This window comes from Erithacus rubecula, assembly GCF_903797595.1.
Source record: "Erithacus rubecula genome assembly, chromosome: 3".
Lineage (NCBI taxonomy): Eukaryota > Metazoa > Chordata > Aves > Passeriformes > Muscicapidae > Erithacus > Erithacus rubecula.
In genome coordinates, this window is record NC_136689.1 from 56,099,314 (window position 1) to 56,119,468 (window position 20,155).

Genomic DNA, 20,155 nt, shown 5'->3' on the forward strand with positions numbered 1-20,155 from the left:
TCACACCATTTTTTTTCCAAACTGGCCCCTTGTTATATATCTGCTTGATAAATATCAAAGTAAAACTGAGGGTGAGGGCATAAACACTTTGAAGAGTATTCTCTCTCTCTCACACTGGCTGAGGTATGCATATAATTATGGGCATAACACAAATATGGAAAAAAATGTATGTCCATTAAAAAATAACAGCAAAGTACATTAGCTAAAAATCCCTGGAATTAATTTCATTAAGTCATGAAAGCCTACTTAAGCAGCAAAGACAAATAAAATATGCATCCCTGAAACTGCATTTGAAGTGTCCAATGTAGAACTGTGTTTTATGTCACTTACTGACTCCAAAAAACTTCCATGCTCAAACATCTAATGTTTTTAATCAAGACAGAAAGCACCATGAGCTGCATTACAATAGCCCATGAGTAGATACACACAGAGAGTACAGCATTTCTTTAAAGGGGAAAATGCACTACGGAAGAAATCCCCTTGAGTTAGGTTGACTTTGGGATATTTAATTTACTTACCACAGTTACAGCATCATTCAGAAGCGATTCTCCAAAAACAATGATGAATAGAACTTCATTGACGTGGACTTCTTCAAACACTGCCAGAACAGCTACAGGATCCACAGCAGCAATTAAGCTGCCAAAGAGAAGGAAATCCAGCAGCCCAGAATTCAATTTACCTTCAAAAACAAAGCAAACAAATTATAAGCAGAATAATATCTGTATTATCAATAATAATGACAGTCTGGGATATTACAGTTTAGGGATGCCAAGGTATCAACTGAAAAGCACATTATAGTGACTACTTAAAAAGTTCTGCACTGAGTTCTGTTGTATCCTACAAGTTTTGTTGGATTCGGCATTGGCCCATGTGGATCAAAGTTGTTTCTGTAAGCGGGACCAGTACTGGCCTGCTCTTGTGGCAAGACAGTTCCAGACCTAAACTGGCTTTTTTATTTGTGTGGAGAGTGGTTTGTCTAACTTGACTAAATTATCCTAGGATAAGTGAGAACTCACAAAATGTTAAGAGGACAATACCAGCACTTCTGAAGTAAATGTTCCAAAATATTTCATGTCACAGGTCAACTATGACTTTTGGTCACTGCTACAGTGGTGTTCAACTGCACTCAGAACAGCTGAAGACCAACTGTGGCTCCCTTACTCACTGAGAGGAGTGGTTAAGCCACTTGTTCCCAAATTAGGTTTCATGAGGCTGTTAAATTGTCTGCAAGTGGACCATAAAAATAGATGAAGGACCAAAATGTACCTCAACATGTTTGTGCTGTAGTCTCTTAGGAATTTTGGCAGTGATTTCAAAAGTTTTGAAACTGCAAAACTCTGGTGACAGTGTAACCCAGTATTTTTTTTAACTTTCTTTTAGTTATTAAGGTTGTTTTGTTCAGTTATGCAAACAGACCGAGGAAAGCATTCACTGTCATTTTTTAAGTAGCAGAAAAGACAGAGCCACAAAAAAGACTTTGCTCAGCTTCCTAAATACTTTCTTTATGAAATCAAAAGTGTAAACCCAGTCATTTTTTCTGGGGAAAAGATTTCTGAGCAGTAAAATTCCCTATGTGGTCATTAACAGATGGAGGAGGAAGCAAAGTTCATTAAGAAATAATGGTTCCAAAAATTATGAGGAAGGGCAAAAAAAGAAACAGGTAGAGAATTCTTTCATTAGAACACAATGCAGAGACCCATGCCCAAAATTACCAGGCTGATTTCTACAGGTAAGGAAGGAATTCATCTAATTAAATAGTTTTGAAGCATGAGTCAGACAATGACAGTCAGTAGCCGTAGCCACAGGATCAGTAGAGCCTGTAAGGTACTTCCAGAACAACATGGCCACCCCTCCAGAAAGAGCTCTGAAAGGAAATTTTTCAAATTCAGAAGGGTTTGTGCTTAGTATTTAATTGAAGCAGAAACCAGATTCCAGATATTTTTGATAGAAAATGGCACAGGCTTATTTACTCAAGACAAGGGTGCTTATATGGGCAGTCAGAGAGATGAATAAACAACACCCTGTTATATGTGACAATGCCCAGTATTCTGGTGGAGCTGTATATTCTCTTAGCTGCTATTTGCCAATCAGAATATCTACAAGGTTTCCATACAGTTTGTAGGGATCTTGGTATGGCCCTGAAAACAGAAATTCACAGCTTGCACAGATGTATGAAAACCTTGTTTTTTTAAGAAGATAAGCAGTCTGGTTCGCACTTGGACGTATCGGGCTGTGAGCAAGGACTGAGCCTATCGGTTTTGCCATGCGAGTGGGGCTGAGGCAGTGACCTTCAACCTGTGCCAAAAATTATGAAAACAGCCTTGAACCTAAGCCTAAGCAATGGTTCCACCTAATGTTGTCCTTCTCAGGAAGACCTAAGGAAGGAGCCAGCCCAATGACAATAACTATCAGATAATAGGGTATAATAGAACTTATGGTTTGAAAATGAATTGGCTCACTGAGATTGCTTATCTTTTTTATGTGTTACCAATTATAATCATTGGTACATTCTTTGAAGACTTGCAAAGCTAGTAAGCAAATATTTATGGGGAGATTAGGACACATCTATAATTCCTACAAAGTACTGTTGAGAGGCCTGGAGTTTCTAAATCAGACTTTGATTTAGAGTAATAACAGCAGTTATTTTCAATTTGCATACAACCATGGCTTTCTCCAGCTCATCAGTGACACCTGACCAAGATAAGTTTATTGGGCCCAATTTAAGGCTTATAGACACACTCAGCATGTTGCAGCTATGACCTAGATTGTACAGGAAAAACTGTTCTAAGCATTAGTCACAACCACAATACTGCAAGTGTTTGCTTTCTGGTGGACAGTGAACAGTTCACTGCAATAAGCCTGGAAGAATTAGTATTACATAATTCTTCCTATTCTGTGGAAGCAGACTGATATGAGTAATGGTTAACAGTAATTACTTCTCCATTTTCCTTCTGTAAAATCTGCAAGGGTTTTGAATGCCAACAAAGAGATGTTTTTATGTTTATTTATGTAGGAAATCTATGCAATCCAGTTTAGATTATGCACTCCCATATTGGTGGACAGTACTACAGGCCCATTGAATGTCAAAGCTAGAAGTAATTTGGTTTTAGTTCATCTTAATCTGTAATGGAATTACATTTCTATATTTTAATTATATTTCTTTTAGCATTATTCACTTCAATTGTAGAACAAGCAGGATATAAATACATATAAACCACAGAACTTCAACCAGAAGGTGCTATGAACCCTTCTAGAAACAGAATAACTCAGCATTCTCTTCTCTTCAGTGAGTAACAACATCAAGGTTTTTCACAAAGTGTGGTGGTTAGGTCTTGTTGACCTCTTGGAGGTCAACACAATAGATTTAGTGGATTAGTAAGTCTGTGTCATGTAGATATTTTAGACTCCCACTCAGCTTTGCTGGAGAATGACATAGTTTGAATCAGGGACAGCCTTGTCTGGCCTTTTTCACAGCTGAAATTAGAACTCTCACAGGTCTTTGTGGCAAAGACAGGTCCCCACAGTACACCAATAATGCTCTTCCTAAACATTAAACTTTGACAGACATGTCAGTTTATTGTTCACCTTTATTCACACCCCCATACTTCTCTTGCAGAGCTTTAGCTGTGACCTGTGGTAGGAGCTGGTTCTCCTGTGTAGCTGTAAGCTCAGAGTGAACAGTATACACTGTCACTAAAATATTTGCATACTGATGAAGCAGAACATGCAACCATCAAATCCAGCTTTCTCAGTTAGTCAAGAGTTGTTTGCAGATTGGGAAGAGAATAATTTAGGTCAATTTTTCACTTAAAATAATTTTTTTTTTTTTTGAAAACAGTCAATTTCTCTATTTCACATATTGTAAGGAAATCAACCCTTTACCTCTAATGATTTATAGCAACATATTTTTTAAACTAATTATCATACATTATATTTCCCAGAACAGGATTTTAAGAAAATATTTTTGGCGATATTTTTTAAATTGTTCCAAGCATCTTGGATATAAAGAAAACCTTTTCCAATCTGCAGTGGCAATATCCTTGTTGCATATTTTCTTCCTGAAAACCTGATTTTAATTATAAATGTGATATTGCACATGGAATATATTGCTTAAAGCACAGTAAACCTCATATCTATCTAAAGAAGCCAAAGATTTTTGCATCTGAGCTCTCACCTTTGTGTCTTCTAAAGAAAACATTGTTCCTTCTAAAACAAGAGTTATAATAAGGTGAATATTTAAAATGTATCTATCATAGCTGTCTATATTACAAACATCAGCAATTTCATAACATGAGTCTTAAATGAAAGTCTGCAGAGATTAAGTGCTGCTGTTCTGTACCTCTTCTAGCACCCCTGTGCCCTTATATCATGGTGTAATTAAGGCAAAGTGGGTCTTAGGCTCACAGAATGGTTTGTGCTGTAAGGGACATCTTACACCCTCCAGTTCCACTGCCTGGGACACCTTCTGCTAGACCAGGTTGCCCAGAGCCCCATCCAACCCTGACCTTGTCCACTGCCAGGGATGGAGCACCCACTGCTTCTCTGGGAAGAGCACAAGCAGTAGGAAACCCTCACATTTTGGATTTGCTGTCTAGGAAATTGTGCATCAGCCACCCTTTCAAGGCCCTTTGAACTGCTCCCCATTGAAATGGCTTTTTTTTTTTTTTTTTTTTTTTTAAGTCAGACATCTCCTACTTCATTCTGTAAAATTTCTTCAGTTATGATTTTCAGACTCAGAAAATGCAAAAGAGATGTGTAGATGGGTCATGCATATATACCCATTCAGTGGATAACACTTATTATAAATAACATTTAGTTGCCCTAATGATAATAAATACATTATACATAATTAAAATAAATAAATAAAAACAAGTAATAACATTTATTATTAAATAACACTTAATATAACACATAACACTAAAAGTGGCTTCAGGAAGGTACTTCCATTTCAGAGTAACTTTTAAGGTTTCTATCATAGCAGAAAGAAACAAGCCCTTTAGTGTGTGTATTTTGTCCAGATATCTATTAGCAGAAAGAATCCTGAGTTTTACCCTGAGAATGTACACACACTTTTAGAGCAGGACAATATAAGAGAAATGGATTCAACTAGCTTTGATACTTTCCTTAGGGAACATTTTTCAGGTCATTCTTAAATTTGACAAAGATATTACAAAGATATTACAAAGATATTACAAAGATATTCTTAAATTTGACAAAGATATTACAAAGATTTTACAAAGATATTAAAACTGAATTTTTCTTCTGGAAAGAGTTGTTAAATTGCAACTTACCACCTATCTGACAGTATATACAGTGGCATTTATAACTGTGCCTTCACAGATCAAACTTACCCATTATTCCTGTCAGGTAGACACCGTAGAGGGATAAACCAGTTGTGGCAGCATTCCAGATTGTCCCAATGACAGCATACAAAAGGATGGAGCCAAGATTTCCAAAGAACAATCTATTTGGCATAAAATATCCAGCATCCAAAACAATGGGGGGCAGCAAGTAGAAGAAAAATACAGTTGGTGTCAAGGAGAAGGAGGCAATATGATCTGCTGCCAATACAATGCCACCAAGGAAAACACCAAGGACAATCAGAAGAGCACTTTCTGGAACCACCCGAGTGACTTTGTGGGACAAGTGGAAAACTGCAAGGAAACACAAAAACAATGAGTCAGAAATTAAATGGAGAAACAATTTGAGCAACAACTGTTGTTAGCTGGCAATTTTGACTCCATGAAAGCTTTTCGCTTTCATTGTGATTAGACCCAAAAGCATGCATGGAATGCTTGGGTTACAGACCCTTATAGAAATAAAAAAGTAGATCTTCAGATTTTATCCAGCATATTTTAACTTATAGTAAAACAATATTCCATGATATTTATATCCTTCATTGGATTATCTTCTCTTAACAAGATCTATTTAGGGAAAGATGATGTTCTGTGCAAGAAAAAAAGTAAGTGCAAGGCTGAAAAGCAAAAGGGAAGTCCTAGAACGGTATGACATTATAGTTTATTTCTGTAAATAAAAATACACATCCAACCTTCTAATGACTGTCTTCAAAAATGATCAGTTTATTAGCAGGTTTATTGGAAGATGTGATAAGGATGATGAAAGAAGAGTTTCAAGAGAACTCTTTTTAAATTTTTAAAGAATATTCTGATAATGCAGCCTGCAGCAGGAACAGAATAAAGTTTATATCACAGGATATCCCTTTGAACTTTTTCTTTAAGACATCCCTAATAAGGATTTCTCATAATTCAGAGGCTTTCTGAAGGAATGGAGGCTTTAGTAGTTCCTTCAAATATGTATTTCTAGGGAATGATTCTGCAACAGTCTGCTTTCTTTTGTATAAGGTACATAAAATTTGTATGTTACAATAGTCTGTAAAATCTGTTAATAAAGAACAAATAGTATATGACATCTATCACAGCAAAACATGCAATGGTGGGGTGTGGTAAAACTATTAAACTAGCCAATAATTAGAAGGTTACTGAGTGCCATGAGCAAATCTAAAAGGTACGACCAGACAGAAAAAACAGACTGTTCAAGGTGACAGAAACACAACTAAGACAGCAAATATGTGTGGCAACAAATATTTAAAATGCATTTCTTAGGTATCAGATAAAGGAAAATGAAAAAGCAGAGAGAAGAACGGAAAGAAGTCAGGTCTACAAAGAAAGATGAAACATAAAATAGGAGCAGAATAGGCAGAAGTGTTTGATAATAAGGACATGTGGTTTAATTGTCTTTGTAGGGATTTCTGTAAGCTTGTCCTTCAGTTTATCTTAAGTAATGATGTGTCCCAGATGGCCTGAACCCTGGTACTTTGTTAAACTGACCCAATAAATGTGGCTTTACTTACATAGCTTTGTGTTGAAAATGTGATATACACATCAGGAAGAAAATTTAAGTAAAAGCCCCTAAGTTTCTCCTGGTTTGAACATCAGCTGTGTTGAAGCTGTTACAGTGCTAATGCAATTTAGTTCAGAACTAGTTTGGACAAGAGCCCATCATTATGACTTCCAGACTCTTTAAGCCATAGTGGAAGAATCTTTCCTATGACCATGCAGAGATCTTAGACCAGGTTACTTTACTGGAAGACCATTGTTTCTCTCCCCATCCAAGTGTTTGTCCTTGTCAAACATTTACTAGTTACCTTTTAGAGTGTTTTAAGGGCCCCACTCCTGAACTGTCAGCTCTTGCCTTGGCTGCACCATCCATTATTACAGCAGCCTCACAATAATGTGGTTCCTTGAGTCATAAAACCTTCATGGTCCCATCAGAATAGAAAACATGAAAAGAAAAAGTGACCACAGCCTCCTATGCCAATAATGAGCGTGAATGTAGATGTTCCTGAGTGTTTGTAGACAAGGCTTGAAAACATGTTAGAACACAGCTAAAATGTGGGATTAATACAAAAGCAATCAGTCATGAAAACAAACTGTATTCAGTGAAGCTAAGTTGTGCCAGCTTTCTATGTCATCCATGTCATGAAATCAAGAGATGAATAACACTTCACAGAAATAAACACTCTGGTTTTTCTGTTAGTTTCCTCTCTTTATTGTAAAATCCCCTGGACTTGCATTAAAAAAGAAGAAGAGAGACGAAATTAAACGAAAAAAAATAAACTAGCTACTATTCCATGTGTACAAATTGTGGCATCTAGCTTCTCAAAAATCTTTCCTACTAGTCATTCTTGATTCCTTGAATTTCCAGTCAGTGAATTATCAACTAATTTATCACTTCACAGAGAGGGGATTATCTCCTTATCCCTGAAAATGAATGCTGCTGAGCTAGTCTTAGTAACCAAAGTCTGTTTTTCCTACTCTTACGTTAGCAGATAAGCCATGACTACAAGAAGTTAAAGTTAAAAAAATTTAAATGAACTTGTGAAGATTTTTTAAAACTAGGTATTTGGGAAAAAACAATGTCCAACTAAAATTTCATATTCTGTAGAATTCTCCCATTTAAAAGAAAAACCAGTTTTGAATGTTGGGAAATAAATCTGATTTTGGTTATAACATTATCTACTCCTAAAAGCCACATTTTCCCAGTGAATCAGCTCTGTCTTATCTGTCTCTGTCCCCTTTAACTCCAACCCACTGATTATCTGTACCAGATGTTAATATTATCAGCAATAAATTCTTCTACTCTGTTAGTTTAAGGATGCAGGCCATGGACAAGAAAGTTTTTGCTTGAATGGGCTCTAGAAAAGCCTCTATTCATTTTTGTATTTGGCCCAAAAAATATCTGAAAACCAGACTGTATTACTTTTAGGATAACTGCCTAGCTAACTCTTCAGGCAGAGAGCATGGTATATGATTATCAGAAATATGTCTATAAGCATAGAAATATGTAAAAGGAAAATACCACAACTGATGAAATTCAACAAAAAAAAATCAACAAAATAGCTTTGGACTGAGATGCAATTGGAACTTAATGTTTGAGCTCATATTTGAACCTACACAGATTTTTTTTCTGGTTATGTGTATAAAATATATTCATTGAAGATTGTCCATTATAAGTAGTTATTAGTAGTTATTGTGGAATTTGATAGAGATGGATTAATTCCAAAATCAGTCCTTAATGTTTATTTTTGTAATTAATTATTCTGAAGCAATGTCTCCAATATATTCTGTGAGAATTACAAACTCATATAATGATAGCACTGCCACTTCATAAAGTTTGCCTTTACTTGTCTAAAAGAGATCCAAAAACTGTCCCACAAAATGAGTTGTGTCCCCATGACAAAATATAACTAGAAGCTTTAATTGCACCTAAATATCTAAAATGACTAGGTGCTTCACCTGACTGAGGAGGAAAATACAATCCAGCAAGGTTTGCAAACTCCTAATGGACAAGGAGTTTAGTTTGATTCTGATGTGAAAGAAATTTCAGCTTCCTGATAGGAAGGATGATAGCATGCAGTGCTGCTCAGATAAATGTGTGACAGAACCAGAGATGAAATTGTCTATTTTCACTGTAAATAAGGAAAAGTATGTTAATATATTTTAATAAAGAGAGGGAAAGGGTAAAGGAATAACACCTGTAGACAGTTCCTGACATTAAAAAAAAATAAAAAACTGCACAGGGCAATTTTGTGAGCTATAAATTTTAACATTTTAACATTTAGCATGTGGAATTCTTCTGCCTAAATCTAGATCCAGCATTAAAGAAAAAGCTAAACATATGCCTCCCTTCCAGTTCATCCTATATCTGGCTTGAAAGTGGGTTGGACTGGCTACTAGGTAAACTGTGTTTGAATTCAAGCTGAGCATCACGAAATTAGAAGCTTCCTACAAAATTAAGAAGTAGTTGCACAGTATAAACATCCTGTGATTTTTTTCAGATGCTTCCTTTGGGATCCAGGAAAAGGAGCTGTGGCATTTAAGCTATTTGATGAGAAAGACAAAACAAATTAGCAATCTATGATGTGATGGCTGGAACCACTTTCTTTTGACTCAAAGAATGAAACACACTTTAAGAAGTAAGTTGGGATTTATGGCCTTTTATAAATGCAGTAACTTAAATTAAATCCTTTGGTGGAATTTACAGCATTCAGTGAATTATCTCTTGCTTTCTAAGGCCATCTGCTACTGCTTTGGAAGATGTGATTCAGCAGAATAAGCTTTTTCTCACTTACTCAAAGAAATAAAGACAGAAAGACTGGTTAAAAGAAAGAAAAAAATAATTTAAAACTAATAAAGAAGAGATAGTGTGCAATTAATTTTCAAGTTGTAATATTTGTAGACACTTAAAAATTTTCTGAAGTAGGATTTGAATTTTTTTAATGATCTCTAACAAAACCTATTTTTAATCAATATTGATTTTTTTCTTATCAAAGGAAATATTTCAGTAGATCTAGATTAGATTATATCTAGATTTTTTTTCCATTATTTCCAGCTGAAGTGAACAATTTAGGATAGATTTACAACCTTTTGAAAATACACGACTGCAAAAACAAAAATCTGAAACTACCATTTAAAATACAGCTGAGTTTCAGGATTTATGCAGTAATTTCAACAATATGTCAAATAAATAATTATATTTCCATTAAGTTTGATAGTGTAAAATCAGGTCTCTGAAAACAGTGAAACTATTTTTGCAGCGAGTATCACTATTCCAGCCAATCACAAAACCTACTGCACATGCACAGTACACAGCGTGTCACCCAGAGAAATCAAGAATTGACCTATAATAATGATGTAATTCTCTGCTGATTTTTTTCCAATGTATCTTGGATAAAATCCAAGGACTAAAAAAATAATTCAGAAAATTAAAATATGGTCAGCCTTATCATTTCCATAGTTTCTGTATAAGCAGATATGAATCTCCAAACGTTTCTAAGCTCCTCCTATCAGGGTTAGCAGCAGGCATGAGGTCTCCCATATGCATTTTTACTGGTGGTTCAAATGTGCACTGACACTACCTTATTAGTCTGTTTTCCAGTTCTGACTTTTTATTCTCACTTAAAAGTTTGAAATTATCATACCTCATCAAGCCACCGGTGCTTCTAATTGGAGCTCCAAGACTTTATTTCCTGTAGCTGGTGAAAACCCTTGCCACTGACCAAAATGAGAGCAAAACACTGCAAGCTACTTTGTGCTTCTTTACTTTTCAGAAATGTAAGTCACAGTATCTCCAAGCAGCACACAATCAGATTTTTTTAATACCACACAAAAAAACTTCTTAAGAGAAGACATAATAAATTACACAGAAGAATATTCTGCCCAAAAGGAATTATTTCCTCTAAACATCTTCCACTGGCTGGACTCTGACTGGCAAGCATGAAATTTTTGTATCTTACCTTACCTACCTGTTAACATTTTCCTTAGCATTTTAAAGAAATCTAATTCAAAAACTGCTTAGTTCTACCATTTTTGCAATCTTTTCAGTGGTGCCTTCTAGATAGGTGTTACTATTTAACACACACACACACACACACACACACAAAACAAACAAAAAAAAAAACAAAGAAAAAAATTTCCAGCAGTGTACCTGGAGAAAAAATCTTCTTTATCTTGCCTGTATGATAGCTCAAAGTATAGTCAAATACCAGCTTGTGTTACCTAAATTGTATCAAGTGTAGCTGGTTAGTAATGTAGCTCAAAAAACTGGAAAACCCTGGTCCATTGCTACTATGTTGGTCTACCTGATTTAGACATGGCCAAACCCTCTAAAATACAATACAGAGCATGGTTTTTCAAGAAAGGATCGTTTTGCTTCTCCCATGGCTAAAAGGCATGGATCCCTGGGCACTGTCCACAGCCCCACATTTTAGTTGTAGCCATGGAGCAGGTGACAGCTCAGCCTAACCTGCTACATCTGCCATTCCAAGAGAGAAGCTGCAGTGCTGTAGGAATGTGTGTGCTGTATGGCCTAGACAAGCCCCTGCAAGAGATTGCAGCGCTCATGGTGTAGGAACTGTGTGTAGATGTTGGGGCAGAGACAATTGTGTATTTTCTATTATTTTTCCCCTGTTTGTTTTGTTTGTTTGTTTGTTTGTTTGTTTGTTTTTACTCTGCAAACTCCTTTAAAAGAGTAATGTAGATTAGATTAGATTAGATTAGATTAGATTAGATTAGATTAGATTAGATTAGATTAGATTAGATTAGATTAGATTAGATTAGATTAGATTGTTTGGAGATTGTTTCCCATTAGGATGTATAAGTAGGAGCCCTGATGTCTAAAAAGCAGCTGAGCAGCCACTGTGTTTTAAAATTGTTTATCACTCTTGCTTTACCAAGAGTCTCATATAATCACTGATATTACTTGGCTTGCTCTGGTGTGTCCTCACGATACTGAGGGCAGTCAGTGTATGCCAGTCCCAGTCTGTGCATCACCTAGTCCAGACTAACAGTGATTTTTTTTCTGGTAAAATGGACAGCACAGAATCCATAGCATACTTTCACATTGCAATGGTTTAGAAAATTGCTTAACAATAATGACCGTTAGTGTTTCACTTTCTAATCATGTGGGTGGTTTTTATAAGTAGCTCTCTTCAAGGCTACAGTTACTTTGTCTTCTGTTTATCAGGCAAATTTATTTATACATCTACCACTTCAATCTCAAATTTCTACAAACATTTTGCTGATAAGTCTAATCTCTATGAACTCCACTCTTTCCTAAGAGAAAGTTTTACTGTTTATAATTATCTTTTATGGTCCCTTTTAATTCTCAACCGTTATACCCACCTTCTAGTTCCCCAATTAACTTCTTGCACATGCTGTAGCATGTGACTTGATTTCTTCATACTCTCAGGTCTTTCATTTTCGGATCTGTCCTTGTAATTTTTATTATTCTCTCAGATGCACATGTTTTGCATTGCCATCAGTTGAACTGGATCTCCTTGTTAAAATAGCTTTCATGACTTGACTTCCTGAGTTTCCTACTTTAGCAAACACAGCATTTCTTGCCTGCACAACCATAGGCACACTTTTCAACTAACTACAGCTGTTTAAGTAGCCTGCACAGAATATCTGGGAATTCTCATCAAGAACCATAAGTACTAGAAGGGCTAATTGGCTGTTTATCCAGATCTTCATTATCACACCATCATATTTAATGGTCCTCATTTCAGAGGATTATTGCTCCATCTAAGTCTATGTGAAGGTACACCACCAGCCCTCATCACAGTTAGAGACTTCATTCTGATTTCTAGCCTGAACTTGTCCACAGCTATTTTATGGACATTTTCCTTTGTGGGAGTGATATAAATTTTCTTAAATGGCTGACTTGCCTTAATATTAATTCCTTCATATTTTATTATATAAGCAGAGAGGAAAACACACTGTCTTTTTGCTTCTTGTCTCTGTTTTTTTGAAGTAAACTGCTTCTTTTCAGCCTTCAACTCTTGTCTATTTCAGAGTTCACCTTTGTGGATTCAGAGCCACCAGAAGTATAGACCGTGTTCTGCATGACTCATAGTGGAAGCGGGTCCAACAGCATTAATAATTTCCTATCACAATCTATAGTTCAGCTACATCCTGGATTCTTTATCACACTGCTGACTCACAGTCACCCTGTATTCCCCTTCCCATTCTCGTGTCGATTCCTGTCATGGCCTCTGAGTGAAACTGCCCTTGGTATTACTGTATTACACCCCTTCCCCTAGTACTCAGGATTATGTATTTTTCCTTGTACAGTAGCCAGATCTACATGAATACTGATAATGCCTGTAGAAATGTGTCACCAGAAATCTTCAGTAGCAAGCCACACTTCTGTGCAGTGGTAAATCAAAAAGAGAGTAAAACCAAAGCCCTGCATAACACCAGTCCAAAAACTAAACTCTAGTGACTTCCTGTGACTGAAAAATAATCCTCTTATAGTTTCATACTTTTGCCTCATCTTCTCTTTATCCACACAGAAACTATTTTACCCTGTCTTATTTGCAGATTAATTTAGGCTAAATCAAAGAAAAAAATCTTCCATTGTGTTCTAAGAGAGGTTCAGTTGAAGCAAGGATTCAAAGCATTAGAGAACTGCATTTCTAGTCTGTCCAGGAAGTGTTTGGGCAGATTCAAAACTGATCATTATTATCTATATTTGCCTTTCTAATCTTTATCAACAGTGTGCTCAGTTCTTTTTTTCCTGCTCAGGAGACTGATATAATATTTTATAGTCCTTTGGATTCTGTTCTGTGGACCTTGCAACAACAAAACAAGTGTTGTGAATTGATGCTGCCATTTTGAATTGTTTATATACAATGGGCAAAAATTAAGAAAACAGATTTTAAAGATTTCTTCTATCAATAATCCTTAGACAAACATGGGATTATTTTATTAATCAGTACATTATGCTTTTACCCAATCTAGAAAAAAATAGAGATTTATTGAAAAAAACTTTGAGTTATTTTATATCTGAAGAAACTCAGAGGTGTAATAGACGTATATTGTACAACAAGAGGTAAAAGCCACTTTTGGTATTGGATCTTGGTACTCCCTTAAAATATGCAACATGAGTATGCCAATTAATATTATTTATACTTAATCTTGGACATCTTTCCTAGGCAAGGCACAAAAGTCCTTCATATGGAAGGACTGGTTTGAGTTTGGTTTAATCCAGCTCAAGAAAGCTCTCTTTATTTGGGACACATGTAATGGTCACCATTTACAAAGCATACAGCATTGTAATGAGCTCATTAAGGAGGAGATTTTAGGTAGCTGTTCTCTGTAGGTGAACAATTAACAAAATATGTTAGCAATTAAAAATGTAGCCAACATACAGGTCAAGGTTCTCAGCTGATAGGTCATAACCTAATAAGATAGCCTCCAGTCAAATTCAAAGAAGTGTGTGAGTAAGCAACTATTACCTCTATAAGCACTTAGAACATAATGAAGTTTAAACGGGCACAGTTTATCATAATTATGCTAAATAGTTCTTTTTTGAAGGAGCAGTCCCACTGCAGTGCAAGTGTGGTAGCATTCAGTTCCTTATGGAACTGAATGGCACTGAAAGAAAAATGGGAACAGTCAAAAATAATATTTCAAAATGAGAGCAAAGTACACATTAGAAACACCTTGAAGTATGATAGAGGATATAAAACAGGACAGTAAAAGAATCATAAAACTGCTTCACTTGCTATGTAAATGTATTAAAATTAAGTTGCAATTATTGCAACTGCTCAAGCTTTAAAATTGTCTTCAAAGATTCACTGAAAATTATTGACAGATAGTGAAAGCAGTTTTATTTTTAAAATACCAAACTATTTTCCGGTAACATGGGTTTAATAAAGAAATGCCAAGAACTGGGTTTCACACTACGAATTTTAGAATTTTTTTTCCTTTCAACTTCTATTTTAATATGATAAATTAATTGAAATGAAGACATCCTCATGGGAATGTTTTGGCATCTGCTCATAGAGATAAAAAACTGCAAGGGAGTGGGTTACTAGTAATAAATGGAGCAGTTGTTCTGTTGTACGATAAATTGTGTAAGGAATTACCAAAGTCTGAATAAAAAAATAAACAGAACCAGTTCTCCCTGGTTTAGGTCTACATGAAGAAAAAGAAGACGAGGAAGAAATAATATAATGAATACCAATAGTAGCCTGAAACTCTGAAATTGTTCTTGTATGGTAGGGACTTTCTCTTCTTTCCCTGTACTGCTTCCAGCAAGGCACAGTAAGGATTGTTGCTGCTGGGAAGGGCATGAGGGACATAATTAAACCCTAAGGGCTAAGGCAAATGAAGGCTGCTCCAAGTCATGGGGTAGAAAAGTGGTTTTTTTTCAGGCACTGGCAGATTGGCTTGCTTCCTGCCCCTTACATTCCACTCTGGTAGGATTTTAATTAATACAAATGGAATAGCATGGAATTACAGTGGAAGTATTCCTGATTACAGCAGTAAATTAAGTAAGCATTTCAGTATTCAAATTCACTAGCGATGCCAACAGACAAAAAACAACCCAAATCAAACATACATGTCAAGTATACCTTGCTTAAAACTGAAAATAAATGTAATTTGAGAGAATTAACAAAATATGCCAGGCTAGTTTCCATTGAAAGTAAATACCACTGCACCCTCTGAAAGCCTTCAGAGCTTTGCCAGTCATATGTTGGAGGAGAGAGTGTTCAGCAGCTTGGTAAGAGAAGAGTTTCATGGTGGACTACAACTCCAGTACATCATTTCAGAAACTCAAATATATTGTGTATATGTACTAGAAATTTGGTCATCTCAGATCTTCTAGGTGAGATTTTTAACCAAGAAGTAAAAAGTACTTTTAAGAGAAACACTCCCTATTGACATAAGGTGTCTGGGATGACAACAGACAAGTCTCTTCCCAAGCTCAACACAATTCAGCCTAGAAATCCACTTGTATCCCAGGCTGCATCCAAAGCAACATGGGCAGCAGGGCAAGGGAAGGCATTCTACCCTTCCTCTCCTGGGTGAGACCCCACCTGCAGTTCTGCATCCAGCTCTGAGGTCCCCAGCAGAGGAAAGGTATGGACCTGTTGGACCAGAGGAGGCAACTAAGTTGATCATAGGGCTGGAGAACTTCTGCTATGAAGGCAGAATGTGGGAGTTGGAGTTGTTCAGCCTGGAGAAGACTCCAGGGAGACTTCATAGCACCATGCAGTACTGAAAGGGGGACTGCAAGAATGCTGGAGAGGAACTTTTCCCATGGACACAGTGAAAGGACATGGGGTAAGCTGAAGGAAGGTAGATACTAGGAAGAAATTCTTTGCTATAAGGGTAGTGATGCACTGGATCAGGTTTCCAGAGAGGTTGTGGACTCCCAATCCCTAGAAGTGTTCAAGACCAGGCTGGAGGTGCTGTGGGTAACCTGATCTAGGAGAAGATGTGTCTGCCAGTGCAGGAGAGCTGGAACAAGATGATCTTTAAGGTCCCTTTGAGCCCAAACCATTCTCTAGTTTTATAGGGCTATGGAAGCATCTCAGTGGATGGTTTATGAACCCAAGGCTTTGTCAGAAAATGGAGAAGCAAGTAAAAACTTCTGTCTTTGAGAATGCTCTAGACATAGCTTGTCACTTACCTGTTTCTCCTTATGCTACTGTGGAGAATAGATTATGGAACTTACTTCATGACAGAATACTTCTTTTAACATTAGTAGTGCTAGTCAGAAAGAATATGATAAAGAACTGAGCAAGGTGATATGTGGGAAAGAAAGAGGCAACAATTCTCATGTTACAATAGTTAGACAGTACTCTGTCTATTAAGAAAACACCATTTTCATCAATCAAGCCTGTGAGTTTCTGAGTTAGGCACCAGTAAATAGAAGGTGTGGCATGCTTTGTAACTTAATGCACTCATTCCTACCTGTGAGAAAGTAAATTTGCTTAGAAATGCAGATATGTGATTAAATTTCCTTTATATTTAAGAGCAAGCTGCATTTTAGTTTATATCATTCTAATTTTTTTCTGCAAATGGCTCTGAGATACTGCTTTCAATGTACTTTAGCATGACTTTTGATTTTCATCCCTACACTTCTCCAATTAAGTAACACGTTAACTCTCATTCCTTCATTATCTTTTTTGAGAGGTTATGTACATGATGGTAGCAGTAGGAAGAACTGTAGTTTAATTAGTGTCCTTATACTGCATGGAAAATAACTTTGATGTTTTGGAATGCAGTAGGAAGATGGTAAGACAGCTGATTTTTTCAGTTATGCATTTGTGTTTTGTACTGCACACACAGGCAAAATGAGAAAGAATAGTGTGCAAAAGGAAGTTCACAAGGAGATTAGTTTAACATTATTTTCCACAGTGGAGAAAGAAAAAGGAAGGGAACAAAACAACTGCCTAAAGCTGTATTTGAAGCCCAGTTCACAACTCAAACATTTTGGGTACTTATGACGCCTGTTTATTTGAAGAAAAAAGAAAGGTAGAAACCGGACACAAATCCCTTCCTAAGTGAAAAAAATCCCAGAATGCCACATACATAGACTAAGCATGGTTCTATTGTGTGATATATAACACAAAGTCATATCAACATAGAATTCTTTCCTTTGTACAAGAATATGCTTTATATAGCCAGATCCCTTGCAACATGGGAAAAAGATTTTGCATATATTCCTAAAAATATCTGTGCAGAAATTAAACTTTGGGAGCAGTAAGAATTCAGTATGGTCCAAATATTACTAAACTATCCAAGTAGTGCCTCTTATTTACCTTTATTAGCACATATATAAGAATTAAACTTCAGTTGAATCTCAGAGTGGTTAGGGTTTGAAGAGGCCTTTGAAGGTCATCTACTCCAATCCCCTGCAATGAGTAGGGACATCTTCAACTAGACCAGGTTGCTCAAAGACCTGTCCAACCTGGTTTTGAATATTTCCAGAGACTGGGCATCTATTACCTCTCTGTGTAACCTGCTCCAGTGTTCCACCACCCCCATCATAAAAAAATTCTTCCTTCTATGTAGCCTGAAAGATTCCTGAAAGACTAACCAATTAGTCCTACTCCTATCCCAGCAGGTCCTGCTAAAAACTATCCCAGTCTTTGTTACAGGCACCCTTTAAGTAGTGAAAGACAGCAATGAGGCCTCCCCAGAACCTTCTCTTCTCCAATTGAACAACCTGGATGCTCTCAGCTTGTATTAATAGGAGAAGTGCTCCAACCTTCTGGTGATCTGGGTGGCCTCCTCTGGACCTGCTCCAAGAGGTCCCTTTCTTTTCTGCACTGAGGAATCTGGAGCTGGACACAGTACTCCAGGCAGGCTCTCACCAGGGCAGAGCAGAGGAGGAATCACCCCACTTTGACCTGCTGGCCATGCTGCCTTTGATGCTGCCCAGGAAGCAGAAATAAAATAAAACAAGGAGCAATACCAATGCCAGAGCAGTACAAGAAAAAAAGGTGACTGAATCGCATGTTATTGTCCACCCCACCCAGAAAACTCCTAGCAATACCTGACCCCCTCTGCCTCACAACCCAACACAGAGTGGGAACCCTCCCACCCTCCACAGAAAATTACTTGAGGGGTACAGCCATGCTCCTCCTACCTATTGCAAAAATTGACCCTGTCCTGGCTGGATCCAGCATTCTGTGTTTTAGGCACTACAGCAGAAACCACTGGCAGTAGTACTTCTTCAGCTCCCTATAATCTGAAAGGATTTATCACATGAGGGCATACTGACAAGATTCTACTGACCTTCAACACACCAGACTGCAAGAGGAAATTGTGAGACCATCCTCCTTTACATTTCCTTAAGTCTTTCCTGACACAAGCCCTTCAAGAACCCACACACAAACTGAATTTCCATTTGCAGTGGCAGGTTTGTCTAGGACTGCTTTTAATCTTTACTCATAAATCACAATAAACAGAAGGGAACTTCATATTTCCTCCTGCTGTTTGTACATCCTCATACTTTCAAACACCAAACAGCATTATTCAAGTGAACATGCCTTAAAAATTATGGTTTTAGTAAGGTCAACTGTGTTGTATTCCTTAAGAAAGGCTGAAGAATTAAGATGCTTTATTGAGTGCTTGAAAGCAATAATTTTGGTTCAAAAAAATTTAGCTTTTCCCTTAATTACCATTTTCTTCAGTACAAGTATTCAAGACATGAAAACAAGATGTTCTTCTGTTTACTGAAAGGCTAGAGAACAAGAGGTTCAAATAAGATTAAGGTATTGTGTTCTATGGAATTGCTGCTCTCCTTAAGTCCATGATAAATGTGACAGTCCTTTTTTTTATTCTCGTGTAAGTTGTAATAACCTCACCCTGAGATCAGAAAACGTCTGAAAATTGAATCAACTTGAGCAGGGGATTTTATTTTTGACTGACTTTTGACTGACTTCAGTACTATATCTATCATACTGAAAAAAAACAAATTTAAGTTTCTGAACTTGCTATTTTCTTTATTTCTAACAAAAATTTTGGAGGAGTGTTGACTTTTTGCCTAAGTTTTGTCAAGGAGAAAAAAACAAAACCAGCTTTCTTTTTCCAGACTCTTCTACTGCATAAGCAATGTAAGTTTTCATGGTACAAGTTTCAGTCTCTGTTACAGATGCTACACAAACACTTAGATATCTGGCCTGAGTGAGCTACTAACCTATCTTTTATTCTTGCCTTGAATCATAAGACTTTGCTCTGTGCAGCAACTAGCAGATCCAACTTCAAATAGCCCAGAAATTTACAGAATCTCTGGGAGCAGGTAGAAGGGTGGCTCCCTCATTTAAAGGAACACTGAACATGACACTGAACTGAAGAAAATGATGCTGCCCATTTATCTTGGATAAGAAGTGCTGCCTGTACAGCAGATACAGTGTACTCCACAGGATAACGTGGAAAGCTACTGGGTGAGTCCTCCTGAGGACAGATTGCCCAAGAGCAAAAGCAAGCCTCTTGAATCTCTACAGAGCAAAGTCCCAAAAATCTTACATTGCTAACCCCTGATAAGATATTATGATTAACAGACGTCTTGATAGAATCTGTCAGGCTGGAATTTATGACAAAATCCTCTCAATGAATACCAGATATTTTAACAGAAAACATTTAATGACAGTTAAATTCTTATCTTTGTGATATCAAAGCAACAGAAATTGAGAAATTAATTAATACATTTATGTGTTTGTTAGGCTTGGAATGTAAACATGGAGATTCCTTCTGCTCTTTTTCTTGTTCTTTAATAATCTAACTCCAATGTTTTTATGCTTACATAACAGCACCTTCATCTGTAGCTTCCA

The 20,155-nt window shown here is 36.7% G+C and overlaps 1 protein-coding gene across 2 annotated transcripts in view; it reads right to left on the bottom strand.

The window, feature by feature from the left end:
- Positions 1-20,155, bottom strand: part of SLC9A3 (solute carrier family 9 member A3) — a gene marked incomplete at its 3' end in the record, with an annotated part of 51,665 nt that overhangs the window by 21,451 nt on the left and 10,059 nt on the right. For both annotated transcript variants that reach the window (XM_079301991.1, XM_079301990.1), the window contains exons 2-3: positions 5,352-5,654; positions 519-679 (exon numbers count right to left, since the gene is read on the bottom strand). In XM_079301991.1, coding sequence (XP_079158117.1) covers positions 519-679; positions 5,352-5,654 — 464 coding nt within the window. The remainder of the gene's footprint in view (positions 1-518; positions 680-5,351; positions 5,655-20,155) is intronic.